At 35.2% G+C, this 19,366-nt stretch overlaps 2 protein-coding genes across 5 annotated transcripts in view; one reads left to right on the top strand and one right to left on the bottom strand.

Annotated features, from left to right (window-relative positions):
* The window catches only part of LOC110029383 (histone deacetylase 8), a 32,740-nt gene extending 13,706 nt beyond the window's left edge, over positions 1-19,034 (top strand). Inside the window, exons 3-4 of one of the 4 annotated variants that reach the window (XM_020731663.1) lie at positions 3,852-4,158; positions 18,818-19,034. In XM_020731663.1, the coding sequence (XP_020587322.1) occupies positions 3,852-4,154 (303 nt within the window). In that variant the 3' untranslated portion in view covers positions 4,155-4,158; positions 18,818-19,034. Of the gene's footprint in view, positions 1-3,851; positions 4,413-6,811; positions 6,933-12,190; positions 12,551-18,817 lie in introns of those variants that run through there. The other 3 variants (XM_020731672.1, XM_020731677.1, XM_020731654.1) reach the window with 3 other exon arrangements.
* Positions 15,577-18,986, bottom strand: LOC110018663 (apoptosis-inducing factor homolog A-like). The gene is made up of 4 exons (XM_020716040.1): positions 18,859-18,986; positions 18,200-18,456; positions 16,435-16,886; positions 15,577-15,979 (listed from the first exon to the last, which is right to left on the bottom strand). The coding sequence occupies exons 1-4, from the start codon at positions 18,984-18,986 to the stop codon at positions 15,698-15,700; spliced, it is 1,119 nt and encodes a 372-aa protein (XP_020571699.1). The 3' UTR covers positions 15,577-15,697.
* Positions 19,035-19,366: the final 332 nt, after the last annotated feature.

The following is a 19,366-nucleotide window of genomic DNA, read 5'->3' as shown; positions in this document are numbered from 1 at the left end:
TAAGGCTCGGAAAGGTCCTATAGGAATCCATTTTGGGTTTCCTCATGTCGGTTTCATCCTTCTAAGTGTTAGAAGTCGATACCGCACACGCGAAACTCCAAAAGAGGACGGAAATAGGTCGAACTAAAACGAGGCGGGCACCACTTCTAAGGTGCTAAGATAGTCGTAGGAAGACCCCTAAGGCTAGATCCTAATTCCTACGAGAAATAATAGACCTCACGAAAATTGAGGTCAACAGGAGTTTAAGAGAATAATTTATAATACTGATAATTATGCTTTTAGTGATTTTTATATTAGATTATGTATTAAAGTGTATGAAAGGTATATGTATAAACTGCCAAAAAAAGAGATAAGAAGATTTAAATTTAATTCAAATAAAGAGTTTTAAGAATGAAAAAAAAAATATTTTTTTAAGATGAGAATATTCAAAATAGGTGGATGAGATATTTTAATAAATTTTAATAAAAATTGTAAAAATACGATCAATTTTTGTGATCTTAATATCATAAATAATAATAAAGTTTTATATTTCTACTGTCACATTAGTAAAATGGAATTTGATGAGACTTTAAAGAGAATGAAGTCTGGAAAAGTTTAGGAACTAATGACATTCTAATAGAAGTGTGAAAACATTTAGAAGATCAGAAAATTTTTTAACTTACTAAAATTGTAAATATTATTTTAAAAACTAAAAGGATTTTTTATGAGTGAAGAAAAAGTCAATTGATTCTTATTTTTAAGAATAAAGGGGTTATACAAGAGTGTGCAAATTCTAGAAAAATTAAGGTAATATATCATACATTAAAATTTTGGGAGAGAGTGATTGTGCATGGTTTACGATGTGATAGAAAATTTCTCAAAATCAATTTAGATTCATGTCGAACAAAATTTCTCAAAATCAATTTAGATTCATGTCGAACAAGTCTACTATGGAAGCTATATATTTATTGAGAGGTTTGTTGAACTAAACCTTGAGTAAGGATGATCTGAATATTATTTTTATTGATTTATAAAAGCTTATAATAAACGTGTTGATATTGGTTATATTTATAAAAGCTTATTGATTTAGCAAAGCTTATATCTATATGATTTTCATGAGTACTTTGGATAGTTCTAGAAAAGAAGCGTGTTGATATTGCTTATATTAATGTCATTAAAATTATATATACTATAGATGTTATTCATGTTCGGACATAAGGATAATTGACCAATTATTTTCCTATTTCAGTTGGATTACATAAGGGATTGAATTTAAGCCATATCTTTTTGCTTTAGTTATAAATGTTCTTACTAGACACCTACAAGAGGATGTACTTTGGTGTATGTTTTTTGTTGATGATACTTTTGTTGTGGATAAGATTAGAGAGAGAGAGAGTTCAGGAAAACTTGAATTATGGTGGTCAATTTAGATTCTAAAGGCTTATGTTTGAGTAGATCTAAAACTGATTACATTGAATGCAATTTTAGCGTATTAGTTTCAATGACAAGGTTGTAAAAATGGGTGATCAAATCATTAAAAGGAGTGAAAGTTTAGATATCTTGGGTTCGTTGTTCAAAGTGATGGTGATATTGATGGGGATGGTATTAGTAGAATTCAAGTTGGATGACTGAAGTGGAGGAATGCATCAGACTTGTGGTAAAAAAGTACCACTTAGTCTAAAGGAAAAAAATTATAAGATGGTGATGAGACTTGCAATGTTTTATGGCAATGTTGGCTTGTAAAAGAGAAGCAAAAAATTAATTGTTGTTGAGATGAGAAAGCTCTGGTGGATGAGTGGCTTTATACTTACAGACAAAATACGAAATGAATATATCTTGAAAGGGTTGGAGTAGCTCCACTAACAAACAATATTAGAGAGAGTCGTCTTAGATGATTTGGTCACACTAAACATCGGTCATTTGATGGCCCTGTTAGGAGAGAAAATATTTTAGATTTGACCCAGTTAGGAGAGTAGATATTTTAGATTTGGCTTATGTTAAGAAAAGTAGAGGTAGACCTAAAAAGACTTAGGCATGTTGCATAAAAATGATCTCAATTTATTAGAATTAAATGAAATATGACACTCCATAGTACACAATGGAGAAAAAAAGATTCATGTAGCCGACCCCACTTGGTGGGATAAAGGCTTGTTGTTGGTGGTGGTAAATAAAATTTGCTTTAGAAAGTGCTAAAAAATAAAGTTTCAGAAGAATGCCAATAATATTTCAGGTGGTAGATGAAAAGAATGATGATAATGAAATATGATGGAGTTTATCTTTGATGACCTTGACTAAATCCATCACTTGAGCCAGAGAATAAGGCCTATGGATGGGGACTTCCTTTCAAATTTCTGGTTTAAGACCTGATTTAGAATAAGGTTGCCAGAAGGCTATCCCTACTTCTAGAATGATATTTGATAATTGTTCAAATATTTTCTGATAATCTCGAACCAGCGAAGGTTGAATTAATTTTGTTAATTTTTCCCCATGATCTCAATATTGTGATGGACTAAAACTAGAATGAAGAAGTTGCAAAAACTCAAGCTAGATATGTACACTGTGATTTCGTTCTACCCATACAAGCCATTTTTTTGGCAGGTTCAGTAAATGAAAAGAAAGGAGAGATAATTTTTCGAGATTAGAAAGTCTATGAAACACATAAATATGGTGTATGTTACGAATTCAAATTTCTGGATTACTGCCCAATGATTTGAGCATCTTCAGCTTAACAGATGGGAAAGGCTCAACATAGAAGAGCTGATGACTAGTACTTGAAGGAGAAGATGAATTTCTGCTGATTACCTGATCTTGGCTTACATCCAATTTGACTAACTTTATAATGATTTTTTGCAACAGTTCCCCAATGGAATAAAATTGCTCATCATGATGAACAAGACGTGTGAGGCAGTCAACAAGGCTTTGGGTTGTGGAGTGAGTGCTATCAGTCATGATGAAGATCGGGAAGATGTTGAGGGGAACATAGTACAGTGTTGAGGTACATGGTTTGCCTATAGAAAGGAGCCGAAGGATGATGCGATGGGATTGAGTCAAGATGGCAGATTATGGGTGGAGGCAAACGTTGCCAAGAGAATTTGGATCTTGGACGGCTGGTCAATGTGCGTCACGTGAAGGCAATGCGGATGTCAAATTGAAGGATGATTATTGGGAGAAGAGTACTATGAAGAGAGCACCAATTGATAGTCTAATTGTCAGAAGAATAAAAAATGAAGGCAATAAAAGAAGACAAAAAATGGGAAGGAAAACAAAAAAAAACAAAAACAAAAAAATAATAAAATCAAAATAGCTTATTTGTTTTTAACTTACTGAATGGGTACAGATAAAATTTGAAAATAAACATAATCAACTGCAGAGCTGCTTAATTGATAATTGACATAAATTGAATAATTGCAAAATTCTTTAAACCAAATAGGAGGTCCTCTATTCCTACTAGGCCAAGAAATGTGAAGGTTAGGTGCATCCGTATAACATCATTCCAAATTGTCATGCTTTTTTTCACAGATTTAGGGTTAATTAGGCATGGATTTTCTTAAATGTCCTGAAAGTCATTCTTAAACTTGCGTAATATCAAAACTGTGAACGGTTTTTGTTGCTCTTCTCTGAACCGTATGCCTTAGAGGTAAAGTACACCAAGGCGTATCCTGAACTCCTCAGCCTTTAAGGTGTTTACTTCTTTCAGGAAACACCTCAATTCCAATTCTTTAAGGCATTAGTTCTATGTTCTGCATTAGCACAAGGCATGCCTCAATTACACTTTTAAAATGACTGATTTTCACTCTTGTTTGAAATGATCGAATTGAACCACCATTACCTTTTATTTTGAGCTTAAATCTTTCTTGGTAATGCTGTTTCAGTTTGACCCAAATGGAAGGCAATGCCTAACGATGGCTGGTTATAGGCACATTGGTCAATTATCACGCTTTCTATCTGATCAATTCTCCAATGGGCGCCTATTGATTGTTCAAGAAGGAGGCTATCATGTCACATACTCGGCATATTGTCTTCATGCAACTCTGGAGGGCGTTCTGAATCTTCCAGAACCTCTTTTAGCAGATCCGATTGCTTACTACCCTGAAGACAAGGGCTTCTCTGTTAAAGTTGTTGATGCTATTAAGCAGTACTGGAAAGAAAACTTCCCATTCTTAAAGGAAATCTGAATAGGTACCTCCTTTTGAACATCTATTCCTCCCTATTTAACATTAAACACCTTTATTACAATGGAATGTCATTTCTTTTATCCTCTGTCTTTGTTTGGAACGTATAGGGTAATGTACATTATTCTGTTTGGATCTGAAAATGTAAATATCGTTATGGATGATTGATGGACTTTATAGATATACCACGAGTTATTTATACGGTTGAAATTCATAGACGCCGACGGGTTTCTTATAAGCTCAATGGTTATTGAGAGAACACTAAGATTGCAAAGATGAATTCATTCAGTTTTTTTTTTTTTGGAAAATCTTGTTTATAAATTTCTGCTGAATTCATCTTTTGAAACTAACTTGACTGTGCTTAGAGTTATGGTTAAAATTGGCCAACTTATTATTGTGATCGAGCAAGACCAATGCACATGGTCAAATCTGAGCGTCAACCCGCTTAATAGATTAGCAAGTTTGAGTTTCATTTTTAACTCCAGGTTGCAAGTTCATTCTCTATCCAATCTAATAGTATTTTCCAAGGTTCAGACTAGAATGTTTTCAATTAACTCAAATCTGCCAAAAAACCCTTCGTTTTTGTTGGTTCTACCTGAACAAAAGCTTGCCTGTGGTCTGATCTTGAACCCCAATGATAGGTGATAAATTTGAATCTGTTCAAGTTAACCGGAGTGCCTCGTTCCCACATCTGGTTTGGGCATATTGGCCATCCAAATTCAGTATTTATCAACATATCAAGCTTAATTTCGAGTAGGGCTTTCCCCCTGCTAGTCACATAGCTAGCAGACCGGTCCCGTCTTTTATTGCATGCATCAATGCCAATTGTTTAAGGGCTATTTATTGGAAGTTTCAACTTATCATGTAGCTTTAAAGCTTTCTAGAGCCCAAAATATCAATCCAAAATTGATTTTGATTGCCACAGATTTCATGGTTGTATAGAGAGTTTAGAGTATTGTCATCTTTAGCTTGGCTAAGGATAACCGCATCATTGAATACGTAGTTAGCTAGCTTCGCTGCTAGTGAGATCCTTCCAAGTTTTGGTCCTCGCTGAACGACGGACAGCTGTTATAGAAGATGAAATCCATTTTTGAGGAAGAGGATGTGGAAGATGAACATGATGGTGAAACTGAAAAGAGTTAGGGTTTCTCAAAAGAATGAAAAAATGTAATTAAAAGAAGATAAATCAGACTCAAAAGAATTTTAATTATAAATGTAATAGAAAGGACAAATAAGTGATTTGAAAATGAAGCTCAAATTTTGAAAGGCTTTTCGAATTTAGAAGTAATAATAAGTAAAAGACATCATTTTTTATTAAAAAATTATTTTACACCATAATGTTCTTAAATTTACCAATTATGGTTAAATAGATAACCATTCATCTTCTCTTTATTATTACAAAAAAAAAAAAGAGAAGAAATAAAATCACTGTTCCTTAGCTTCATTAAGAGTTATTTTGGGGTCTTGGAGAAGTTGCTTTATGACTGATATGGTTGGCGAAATCTTTTTGTGAAACTCTAGAAGTTTAAAATGATGTATATAAATGATTTAGAGTGAATGTGAGTGTTAAAAAATGATTTGATAGAGTAATTGAGTGAGAAATATTTACTATGTTAAATCTCGGTAGAGTCCAAAATTATTGTAATTTTCTTCCAGGTTTCAATGTACAGAAGTAAATTTTAAAATTTCACTTGAAAATAAAGATAAATATCCTAAAGTTGATTTGAAAATTTTTATGATTTTTGAAAATTGTTAGATAACTGAAAGTGAAAAAACAGAAACTAAACTATGGCTTAGTTTTTGGATTTTTGGGCTGAATAAAAATAATAATAGAATAAAATTTTATGGAAATTAATCTACTAGGGATATAGATCAATTCTGAAAATTTTGAAAATTTCTAAAGCGGATTAGTTTACCCAAATGGAGCCAAAATCCTAACTAGGTAAGATTGAGCTGAATTTTAGCCAACCTTTGTAAAAGGGATTAAGAAGGAATTTAAATGGGATAGAAATGAAAGAAAAATGAACAATATGATTTAAGACATTCCTTAACAACACAGACTTCACTAAAAGAAATCACAAAAAGTATCAAACAAGAAAATTTGAATAAATCACCAAAATCGCCAAAATCTAGTGTTGATTAATGATCACTAAACTATTTTCATTGAAGAAGCCATCAAGCCCCTCCACCATTTTAGTCTTCCTCTCAATTTTTTAAAATTTTCTTCACAACATAACATTTAGTTTATTCCACACAACATTTTTAAATAGAATTCACAACACACACAAACTCAAGCAACGGTGACCATCCACCCCTTTGAAACCCCCTATTACTTCCACTTTTTTTTGGTAACTACGCACTTCTCCAACTCACCCACTCTCTGTACTACCTTCAGTGACTACTCGCCCAATGCTCTACTATGTACGGTTAAGCATTAAGGTGGTTATCCCATAAGTCAATCCACCATACTTTGGTTCACACAAACTCATCTATACACATGCCCATTATGCAATTTGCATAAAATTTGTAAAATGAATACAATACAACCTTTATACATGCGAAAATACATGAAATTTTCTAAGTTCATAATGGTTCACTTGACTGTGAAGCAGCTCTCCTAGATTGTGTGCTTCTACTTGGTCCCATCCTGTTGTTTGTAGGTCTCACTTCCGATCTATCTCTTGAAGTTAGCATGATGTGTTGATTCGAATGATGTGTTGGTTCGACTAAGTTGCTTCAGGTATCTTTTAAAAATAATTAATCAAGAAGTCATGTAAGCTACTTGCTTCCTCATTTTCTTAAAGAGGGTTTTCATACCGTTGAATTGATCTTTCATATCGTCAAAGGTGCTTTTTAACTTAGAAAGTTGATCTAACTTTACGGCATTTTCTGTTTCAACTGCTGTCTTGAATTTCAAATATATCCATTGAAAATTCTTCAAATTTCATTTTCATTTTAACCTTTACACGAACTTGCAGAGTTGTTGAAGTCATACTAAATAACTCAGGATTCATCTATTTTTGCTGACATAGGTCTCATGGATTTCATGAACTCGAGTTGTTGGAGAAATCGACGCATTTCTCTCAGTAACTAATATTTGACAAGTAAAATAGTATCATATTCAGCAAGGAAGTTTAAAGTCAACAAATTCGAAGGTGAATTCTTACCTCAACCGGCTGATTCACAATGAGGGCTTCAAAAACCTTTATAGCGGCATTATTGTTAAGGCCTTGGTTGCCTTCGTTAGGAACATTTTCTTGATAGGAATAACGAGAATAATTCCCAACTTTATCTGGGCTTAGGATCAATAAAAAACTAAACCACACTATGAAATAACAAGATCACACAAGATTTGAGAAAACTAGAACAAAATCTAAATGGAAACACAATCAAAATAACCAGAAAACTATACGAGAATTTTACGTGAAAAAACTTGAGAATGGGAAATAACCATGAAGCTACACCACCAAAAAAATTCCACTATGAAATTCACAACAGTTTCCTCTCTAAAAATAAGGAAACATATAGGACTTACTCCAAACCCTTCTTGTTCCGATCTGTCATGAAAAACACATGCCGAGATTCCAGAAGTCCTCTTCGACACTTGTCTCTTTCACCGGGAGCTTTTCGAAGAAACCTTGCGCAATATATCTAACTTACGCCGCTCAGTGAGTCTGATATAACTCACATCCCTCAAAAGGCCATCAAAGCTCAAGCGATTGTTGATTTCTTGGCAGACTTCTCGGGACTTAGGAATTGGTCGAAGGAAATATTGACAACAATTGAACATGGATCTAGTGCATTGATGGAGCTTCCAAATAGGCGGTCGTTGATCTGGGACTGGCTTTAAGCAATCCAATTGGGGAGCATCTCTTATCACTTGATTTTGGTGGAGTTCGATGTCGCGAATAATCAAACAAAGTATGAAGCTTTAATTCCTGGGCTTCGCCCAACGTATGAAATAGACGTTAGAGATCTATTGGTAAAATCATACCCACTGCTGGTTGTATGACAAGCCAATGGAGAATTCAATGCGAGAGATGAATTAATGGCTAAATACCTTGCCAAGACAAAGAAGGAGACAAAAGGTTCATAAACTTCCGGATCGAGCACACTGTTCAGGAGGAAAATCACTTTGCTGATATCCTAACTAAACACATCTAACTGGGCAGGGTGCCTGACAGGCTTATTCGACTGACAATTGAGGAATCTGAGACGATGGAGATAACAGTTGAAGGTTCAAAAAATTGGATGGATCCTTACATTCTCTATTTGGAGATTGGGGAAGATATTGGAGGACAATACAAACTTGAAGGTTCAAAATCAAGGTTGTTTTGTATCTGATGATCAAAGGAAAGCTTTTTCAGGCGATCGATCACATTAGTGTTCTTGAGGTGCTTGAGGGAAGACGAAGCGTAGGACGTCCTCCGGGAAGTACACTATGGGAAATGCGGGAGCCATTATGGAGGAAAAACTTTTTTTCTATTGGGTGCAACGACAATGGTACTTCTGGCCTACACTTCTCATATATGCGGAGGAATTTTGGAAGATATGTGGACAATGTCAAAAGTATGCGCCTCTGCATCATCAGTGGCTCGAAATCTTCAGCCGATTGCCAACCCATGGTCGTTCGCCAATTGGGGGTTGGATATTCTCGGGCCTTTTTGTCCATCGAAAGACCAACAAAACTTTCTCTTGGAAGTGGATCGAAGCTAAACTAATCACTCGAATCACCACAAGGCTGGTTAGAAATTTCATTTGATCGAATCTTATTTGCCTGTATGGATTGCCTTTGGCAATCATCACTGACAATGTAACACAATTTACTGACCGACAAGTGAAGGACTTTCGTGCGAGCCAGGGGATCGGTCTAAAGATCGCTTCAGTTCATTACCCTCAGACAAATGGGCAAAGCCGAAGCAGCTAATAAACTTATCCTAAATTTATTGAGAAAGAAGCTCGAAGGAGCTAAGGAGAACTGGGTAGACTTGCTACTGTCAGTACTTTGAGTGATCCATACGACACCTTAGATTGCGACTGACCAAATCCCATTCATGTTGACGCACAGAATGGAGGTGGTGCTGTCGGTTGAATACAACCACCATAGTCAAAGGGCTGTCACAGCTTTTTCATTCACAAAAGAGAATCTAGTCGAATGGTAGGAAGCCAACTATGAGGGGGCAATGCTGACTTCGACCTCGCGGAGGAAAAAACAAACCAATTCAGCCCTTTGATAGGAAGGAGTGAGAAGGCGGGCCGCTCGTTGCTTCAAAAAACATGTTGGAGACAGAACATTTATTCCAGGAGATTTAGTTCTGAAGAAAGCCGATCCAACAACCAGTAGACAAGCGGTCGACAGGTTGAATCAAAGATGGAGCGACCCATACATAATTAGCCAACATGTCTCTCTGGGAGCTTACAAGCTAAAGACTTGTGCTGGAAGGAACTCCTCGGGCTTGGAGCCGAGATGGCCTAAGGAAATTGTTCTCTTAGAAAATTTTCTTATGTATATGTCGAAAGGATAGTCATTACCAATATGTAAATCATCATTTTATCAATACAATGAAAATTAGAGTTGCCTAATTTTGTTAGTATAATATTCAGGTTTATCCGATGCTCGGGCAACTCGACCCGAGCAAATAATGTTTGACGATTGTTTTAATATGCGGGAAACTCAACCTGATCGAATTACATTTGACTTCGATCATCTTTAAATGCTTGGGGAACTCGAACCAATCAAGCGAAAATGCACGCATCGAAAGTGTCTGGTTGCAATTAACGATCAACAATTCATAGCATTCGAGTTGTAAACCAGTATATCTCAATTCGATAAGGGTTAAGCTTTTGGAGATGGTTCTATGCTCGCTAGCGACAAGATCCTCGAAAGAGTAATAAATCATCCTAGAAATAAGTCCTGGTGGCTACCCACACTGGTATCGACACGATCCGTGCTAAGTGTTAGGAGTAAAACTGACCAGGATGGAAATCTGATCGATTGGTCATGGCAGGGTTAACGTTCATTAAGGCTCTTGAGGAATAGTTGATTGAAATACTAAATAGTCAATCGATTTCAAAAGATCAATTGAAATGCAAAACATTTGATCGATTCAAAAAGTTAATAGTTAATTAATGTAGATCAATCGATCGATACATAAGTTACTTTGTTTAAGTGTGGGATTTAGCCCTGGAGGTGATTCAACTTACCAACGACAAGGTCCGTGATTTGAAACATCACTCCGGATGTAAGTATCTCCGAACGCGATAATCCGATCAAACAATCGTAATGGAGGACATTAAACGATTGGTAAACCTTTAATCTACATCGGTCGACAGATAGCTAGAGCCTCACTTCCGAGATGAGTAAACGATCGATGTAAAAAATTTCTCCTTGTGAGTTCAATATTTAGCGGTCATTTAACTTACTAATGACAAGATCTGTGGTTTGAAACATCAACCCAAATGCAAGTCTTTTTGGGGGCGATAATCTGATCAAACGATTTGAATGGAGTATGAGTAATTTTCGTCGGTCGATTTACAGCAAGTGACTCACTTTCGAGTTGAGCAAACAATCAATCATCACAGATCTATCACAAGCATTTCAAAGCAAATATAAAGAATTTAAATGAAAGACTTTTTATATATACTAAAGTGATTACAATTGTTTGATTTCATTTCTCTTGAACTAATTACAAAAAAGCATAAATACATATTTTGCCTAAGTAAATGAAGGATCAACAAGCAGTCAAGCGATCTTCGTTTCTATCACTTTCCTCAACCTCTTCCTCCGAAGAACCTTCGGCTTTGTCGGGGAAAAGAGCTGTCGATTCCTCCGACTTAGAAAAGTTGGCGTTAACAAGGCCATGCTTTATGAATCTTTCAACTGTGTAATCCATGCCCAGTCGGAATTCTTTCGCCTTCAACTGCTCTCAATGAACCAACCACTCATGCGCAGATGCTTCAATTGGATATCCAATCGCCTAGGTTAAAGGACCAGCCATTTCCCTGATCAGGCGCTCCATTGAATTGGAAGATAGTTGTCGACCCTCCAATGGCTTCTGGTGAGAACTGTTGACGTGGTTGTTCGATGTTGATAAAATATAATCGGTTGTTTGAAGAGGTGCAATGATTGATCCTAGACGTGCAACAATCGATGCTAGAGGTGCAGTGATCGATCCTAGATGTACAATCATAGTCGTTTGGGCAGGGTCAACAATGTTCTTATAAGGCTTGCCATTAGTGTGAACCTTCGGGAAAGTCGACTCTTCTATATGAAAAATCATGTCAAAGGATTATTAAAGAACTGCCAAAGGATATATATATATATATATATATATATATATATATATATATATATAATATATATCTCACTGTCTCTTTATAAACAGAAAGAATATATATATATATATATATATATATATATATATATATATATTACATATCCAAAAGTCTATTTATTTCAAAAGTCTATTTATTTCAGAAAGGGTCATGGAGAGTTCTTCCACTCCTTGAGTCGGAGGACCTCCATCCATATTTTGCAAAGGGGAAGGGGGAGGACCGACACCTACTCTTCTTTTTACCTCCCTTGACTACCCTCAAAAGAAGCAACTCATTGAATTTTGCCAGCAATCCCACCAATGCTTGGGCTAAGAGTCGAATAGGGGTTCGCCTTCATTGAATTGTTCTACGATTGAGTGCTAGGACTACCCGAAGAGGCAACCTGGTTGACCGACTCAGGTTCGGGTGTCACTCGCTTCTTTTTCTTTATGATCTTTTTCTTTTTCTTCTTTACCGTGGTAGGTGCAAGAAGTTGAAGGCCTTGCAAGGCTAGAAGGAGAATGTATATATCCTTCTTGTTCAAATCGTTTGCATGAAGTCGGTTAGAAGATTGCAGAAAAAACTGGAATGAGATGAACTCAAACGCAAGTCTCTTGCCCTTATTTATAGGATTTTCTGGGCATGAAAAACAACATGATTATTAATTCAATTTTCTTTATTATCATGCTATTTATTGCTTATTAATTTTCTTGTTCTTATCGCTGCTGTGAGCAAGAAAATCGGGGTACCAATATTTATACTACTTACAAAAATGCTAGCACGAATCTCAAGGGGATTAGGCAACCATGAGAAAGAAGACTTGCAGACGAAGTTCCAGATCAAAGAACAGAAATTTCACCCGCAAGCAGTCGATCAACTTTATAGCTGAATCAACAGACGTTGGCTTTCGACCGATAAATTCACCAAACGAGTGAACGCAATCAACTAAATGTGCACTTTTATCAAATTACCAGTCGATATAATCAGCTGACTCGAACATCGGGCGGTCGCCAGAGTCAACCAACTCAAACATCAGGAGGTTGACCGACATCAGATTTTCATTCACATTGTAATGTAATTTTTATTCGACAGACATGTTAATTCAATTATTTGGACAGTTATATTAACTGTTCTTTCATTTTATGTAACTATATTTTGAGACCTCTATAAATAGGAGGTCATGACATCAAAAAGAGAATTTTAGATTCTCTATACTGAGGCAATCTCCCTCTCTCTCCCTCTCTCTCTCTCTCTCTCTCTCTCTCTCTCTCTCCCTCTCCATTTACTCTTTACATGCTCTAACTCTCGGGGTGTGTTTCCAAGAAGACAATTTTTGATTCAACATCTTTTATGTCACGACTCAGCCCGGGGCTCGGAACTAACTAAGAAGAGTACTGACGGTCGGATGGTGTAAATTAAATATTCTATATTAATCAATAATTTAACAAATAAAAGAGTCACTCATCAAATTAAATTAAAACATTACAATTAAAATTACCTCGTTGATGGTTATCTGTGCCTTCTATAAATATTTTTTTTTATTTCACTCATCTTTTAATAATTTAATTAAACCTGAAAAATTAATTAAAAAAATTGTGAGTTAAACAAAATAGTGAATACTTATACTTCTAAATTACGACAATACAAGGAAAATAAATAACAATATGCATGTCAATTAAACTTTTTTATAAATCAATGTAAACATTTGACATGCTATTCAAATGGCTATATATCATTGTCATATCAATATCATTTCATATCAATGCAATCTTTACAGAATGTACCGTCTAAAAATTATATCAATTAAGACACATTAATATCAATATTCTTTTCCATTTACGTGCACGAGTACAATAGTAGTCTCTCACTAGTACCATTAAGGGGTGTTCTATCATAGCCAATCATGCACATACAAGCAGTCATCATAAATATATTTATTCCTCGCATTCAATTCAGCATACTATATAAGACAAACACCAAATGCACGAGTAAGTAGCCACAATATCCATAACAATATGACCAATAAAAAAAATAATATTTCAATCAAAATAAAAAACACAAATATCATCAACTACGAATATATTTGAGAACATACAAATTATTACCTTTGTTTAAAAGTATAAGTACTTACCTCGATGACGCTTAATTTGTTGTTTGCCTTGACGTCAATTCTTCTAAAATCGAAAGCTTAAAATATGATATAAAAGTTAGCTAATTTATTATTTTTAGTAAGATATCATCAGAATATTGCCATTTACCAACCTTTAGCCGAGAACTGATAGAAAGAAATTTTTGATCACTGGTAGTCGTTCTTCATTCTAGTGAAACAAATGCAAGTATCGATTTAGCGAAAGAGGGTCTCGTTTCCTACTCAAGCTGCTCGACCAGATTGCTACAATGAATGTAACGGAAGAGAAGTACCACTAGATAGAACTCTTTTCTTGTAGAATGAAAGACTCTCTTTTCGTGCTCAGAGTCTATAGGGATAAGAAAGGATTGGGGCTAGAATGAGTACCATTATCTTGAAGAAAGAGAAATCTTGGTAAAACGATAACATTGACGGTACTGAGCGATCATCATCTCTCTTCTACGTGAGATATCCTGCTAGTCTATTCAGGAATGTCTTTGGAATCATCCTAAAATGATGGATGGAACTCTTTTGTCCGTGGAAGAAAGAATCTTGTCTTTGCTTAGGAAGACTTCACTTCTTTTTTTTAGTGCCTTTGCCTCTCGTAGGCCTGTCCCTCTGCATCTACACGATGACATATAGAAAGAAAAATGGCAAGCAAGACGACAAATGAACCTTTGATTATGAAAGAATCAAAATGAATCTTGTTATGTGGTTTTGTCGAGTGAAATCTTAGGTAAGAGAAGCAAGCGAATCTGAGAGACTCTATGCGGTAGCTGGTCCAAGTGTTCGAAGCCTTATTCATTCACAGGTGAAGAAATGAAATTTCTAGCAGTAAGCGGAACTACTCGAGTGGTTCAAGCTTCAGTATGCCAAAAAGAAAATTTAAGTGTTAAATTATGCTTTATGTAACCAAACTTAATATATATATATATATATATGTTTTAATATTAACCTAATTTAACATAATCTACCTTTGTTATGCCAAACCCGCTCTTCTTCTTCCTCGATGCTTGGCTAGGCACGATCGCAAGCAGGGAAAACTCCTACATGCGATAATTGAATTGCACACCCGAAAGCTCCTTTGCGACTTCTTCCTCTCTTCTTCTTCTTCGGACGTCGGCCTCATCTCCTCTACCCACACGAAAACTCCTCCCTCTCATCTTCCTTCACCAGAGACAAGCCTCTTAGCAGGAAAGGTAAGTCGTTTGACAATTTGTTGTGTGAAACCTCATTGGCTTCCCGTAACTTTTTGCTTATTCTCCCCCTTCATTCATTTACGCAACCCCTTCTTTCCTCTTCCTCTGTTCGGCTACCCAACCATTCACTCCATCTTCTCCGATACTTCGATTCCTCTCTCCCATTGAAACAAAACGATTACATCCTATAACAAGTTCTTACTTAGGTGGTGTGGGGCCGTTGAATCAGGATCTAACATTATTCATGAAGATATTGATAATCAATTATTGTGTTGATTTATGGTTTAAGAAAATCTATTTTCTAACAAAGTACTGCAGTTTGAAATTCTTACATGTACAACTGTGTTGAAAATGGACAGAAAATTGAGATACTATTAACATATTTGGGATCAATTTAATTTAACCATATTTATGTATTTATACTTTTTAAAAATACATTTATTTAATCTTTTTATATCATTAAAAACAAAATTTGGTTGTCAAAACACTGAAAGCAACTAAAATTTTTTCCTGAGTGTTTTTAAAAATATGTTAATTTATTTTTAATATAGTACTATGTTTTTTTTAAATCAAAACACAAATAAAATATAATATAAATTAAAAAATAAAAAATAAATTTGATCTCAAACAGCCTTTAAATTTTTGAGATTTTCAAATTTAGTGCGTTATAAAAACAGTTTTATGTTTATCCCATTTTAAATCATTTCAACTATAATTTAGGAAAACTTTTCTTTATTCAAAATAAATATGTTATCAAAAAGAAATTATTCAGGAAGCATGGTACTTCTCCTGTGCAGCAATCTGACAAATATAACAACCCCTCTAAACCCTAAAAAATAAATAAACAGAAACTCTCAAGAGCAAATTATTTTCCTCTTCACAAAACTAAAACAACTACCACAGTTTTAATCAGCTAAACCTTCTGATATCTCATCAGAAGCAGAGGTAACCGATCTCTTGGAATGGCGATCAAGTCCCATCAATCTTCTGGTCTTAAACAAGAACAAATCCCTTGATTTTATGACTCCCTGCTTCAAAGCATTCTTCTTGCCCATGGAAAAAACAGCCATTTTGGGCAATGGCCTGTACTTATTCAGCCTCTTCTCTTTACCTTTCCTCGTCAAAATCTTCAAATTCTTTGCCACAACCATTGCGTGCTGCTGTGCCGAGAATCCCTGCTTCAGTTCCTGCATGAAAACAGAAATTGATCGGAAAGCATTTTTATAAAAAGGTACAAATTAATCAAATGATTGAAGTAATTAAATCATGATAGACAATAATAACAAACAACATCAACAACACTTTATCCCACTAAGTGGGATTCGCTACGTAATCTTTTTCTCCATTGACTCCTATTAAGTGTCGTATTTTCATTCAATTCTAATAGATTAAGATCATTTTTTATATAGTATACTGAAGTCTTTTTAGGTATGTTTTCGCCTTTCTTAACATAAGTTAAATCTAAAACATTTACTCTCCTGTGACCAAATCATATAAGAAGATTCTCTCTAATCTTGTCTGTCACTGGAGCTGCACTAACTCTCTCTCACAGATCTATTCCTTTTGCATTTATAGACAATAATAGCAAACCACAAATAAAACTTAGATATAGGAACACGAAGATGGCAGGAATGAAACATACAGGAACATTAGTGATGTCTCCAATGGCGAAGATATTCTTATGACCAACAACACGGAGGTTGTCATCCACCTTCAACCTTCCACTTTCATCCACCTGATCGTTTAAGAAGGATTCCTGAAGCCACTCAGAGCCCATCGGTCTATCAACACAGACAAGATGGAGATCAGCACTAATTCTCTTTCCAGCTGAGGTTTCGTACTCTCCCTTCGCTTCTTCCAAAGCCTGTAAATCGATGGATTGGTTGAGAAAAACTTGAACTTTTTTTGATTGAAGCCATTGGAGAGCTTTGCGGCTTGATTTCTGTCCTATGAAGTCTAGAAGCCTCGGGCCACTGTGAACTAAGCTTATGTTCTTTTCTGGGCTTTCTGATGCGATTTCTCCGGCGAGCTCCACTCCTGTTGGCCCTCCTCCGATGATTAGAATCGATCTTGCAGACTTTATCCTTGCGTTATCTGTGGATTTAATGACTGCGTAAGACTTTCCAAATTGAATATATTATGTTACAGGTAAGCTTTAGGGCTGTTAAGTATCTGATTTCAAGGAGTGTTGGTTCGAAAAAAATTCGATCCAAAATTTTGGCTCATATCATTGCTTATTTATTTCGATCCACTCTTGATCAAAACCAAAATTTTAATCAATTTTTGAGTGATTTAATGATCTTCGAGCTAAATTCATTAAATTCATAACCCTAATATCAATAAGACTGTTAACGATCCAATTTCGAGCCAAGTTGTTGTCAGCTGAGAACCGGCACGAAAAAAAATTGATCCAAAATTTTGACTCGTAGCTCGGCTCGTTTATTTCAATCCGATCTCAATCCAAGCCAAAATTCGAATTAATGTTCGAGCGACTAACGTTCTTCAAGCTACATTCGCTAAATTCACAGACATAGCACCACTATGGTTGTTAGGGCTGTCAAAAAAAGCTCGTTCGCGAACAGTTCGTGTTCAGTTTGTCAATGAGTTCGTGTTCGATTCGTTCGATAAATAAACGAGACAAACGTGAGCAATTTTTTTTCATTCGGCTAGTTAAACGAACAAAACATGAACAGTGATAAGTTCTTTTGTGTTTGAATCGTTATTGTTTGAAATATAAAATAATTTAAAATAATTATATACAAAAAAATTATGATATTTTAAAAATTAAATTTATAAATTATAATATATGATAAATTAATAATTATAATGTATTAATATATTATATTAGTAATATACTAATATAAATATTATATATTTATATAATACAAGTTATATAATTAATATAATATATTATTTATATATATTAATATTAGAGATGTCAAATTGGTTCGTCGTTTCCGAACAGCTCGTGTTCGACTCGATCGTTAAGAAACGACACGAACAGTGACCTCATGAACAATTTCGAATACGTGCTTATTTCAAGCAAATTAAATTTCAAACGAACCGAACACGAGCATAAGCTTTGTTTGCTCGTGTTCGGTTCGTTTGCACCCCTAATGGCTGTTAACAATCCAATTTCAAGCCGAGCTAATAAGAGCTCAAAATAGGCTTGAAAAAAGTCAATCCAATCTCAATCCGTACCAAAATTCGAATCAATTTCCACACAAATAATGATCTTTGATCTAAATTGACAGCCCAATTAAGCTTGTTTTATTAAAATATTATTAAACAGCATACTAAGCATCATAAAAGAAAGGTTTTTGCCTCTGAAAAACATAAAATTTTTCTCAAAATCATATATTATGAAACCATGGAAGAAAGGAGAGGGATAAAAAAAGAAATCATGCCTTGCTGAAACTGGTCAAGCCTGCTTCTCCTGCTTCTGGGAAGATTAACAACATGGCCGGAAGCTATAACGAGATAGTCATAAGGCACAATATGGCCATCTGAAGTCAGGACCTCTGCCTCAGTAAGGTTCTTCGCCCATGACTCTATGATTTCTCCATTAGTCAAGTAAGCCGAGTGGTTCATTAATGATCTCTCGGCAACCATTGGCTCTATCTTTGACCTCAAATTTGCCCAAGGCATCTCAAAATACTCCTTCCTGTATTGAACATAAATATGTACAGATGCAGTACAGTTATAAACAAGCTAAAGGCTATAGATAATTTATGCTCAGTGCAATTATAAACAATAAACGTAAGATCGGTGTTTGGCTGCCCTCTGGATTTCGTTCAATAAGATTTAGTAAATTTGGATTTATCAAATTCATATTTGATCGAGAAAAGCTCCCGAGCTATGGTGTTAGTAAGTCCGGATTTACGTTCAAAAACAGACGGAAGAAAGAATATCCGATTTAACGGATTGCATGATTTAAATTTCTTATGCTTTTATACTTGGCTGGATTTATGATTATTTCATGCTACCTAACACCCCCATAATCTGTTTACCTTTCCTTCTATTAGGAGAAACATGAAGCAGATAATAATTGAAAAATATTTCTTACGGATCAATGAGGGTGACGTGGACATAGTTCTGGATCAGCTTGGCGAGGAGAGCTCCGGCGACTCCGCCGCCCACTACCACCACTGTCTTCTTCTCGGATACACATTCTCTTGTTTCGTCCATCTCCATTCCTTGAATCGAGAAGCTCAAATTGTATATATATATATATATATACACACACACGTAGATGCAAGTTAATGGTCGAGCAGTTAGATCAGTAACGTCAAGAGAACAACCTCTCTCCATTAATCAGGTCATGATAAAGTTGGAGCTTTGAATCAGAGTAAACTGGAGATCTGCTCCACAATTGTCAAACAAAAATACAACGGTTCAGTTCCCCTTCTTAAAACCAAAACAAATTAATATTAATTTTGATAATAACTAAAACTGTTGGTCTTTTGTTGAAGCCATTGTAATTAGAGGGACGTTGCAGACTTTTAATGTATATTGAGTTTACGTGGTTGACTTACAATAAATGAAAAAAAAAATCTTATCTAATTACATACCTG

Source organism: Phalaenopsis equestris, unplaced genomic scaffold (genome assembly GCF_001263595.1).
Source record: "Phalaenopsis equestris unplaced genomic scaffold, ASM126359v1 Scaffold000002, whole genome shotgun sequence".
Classification (NCBI taxonomy): Eukaryota; Viridiplantae; Streptophyta; class Magnoliopsida; order Asparagales; family Orchidaceae; genus Phalaenopsis; species Phalaenopsis equestris.
The sequence above is the reverse complement of the archived record's forward strand: the minus strand, read 5'-3'. Positions and strand labels throughout refer to the sequence as shown.

What these genes read in the sequence shown, in the direction of transcription:
- LOC110018663 (XM_020716040.1), bottom strand. Translation starts at nt 18,986, where the DNA reads ATGGAGATGGACGAAACAAGAGAATGTGTATCCGAGAAGAAGACAGTG. An exon ending in CACGTCACCCTCATTGATCC is followed by an intron (nt 18,457 to 18,858) that starts GTAAGAAATATT and finishes TGTTCAATACAG; the next exon opens with GAAGGAGTATTTTGAGATGC. An exon ending in GAGACATCACTAATGTTCCT is followed by an intron (nt 15,980 to 16,434) that starts GTATGTTTCATT and finishes GTTTTCATGCAG; the next exon opens with GAACTGAAGCAGGGATTCTC.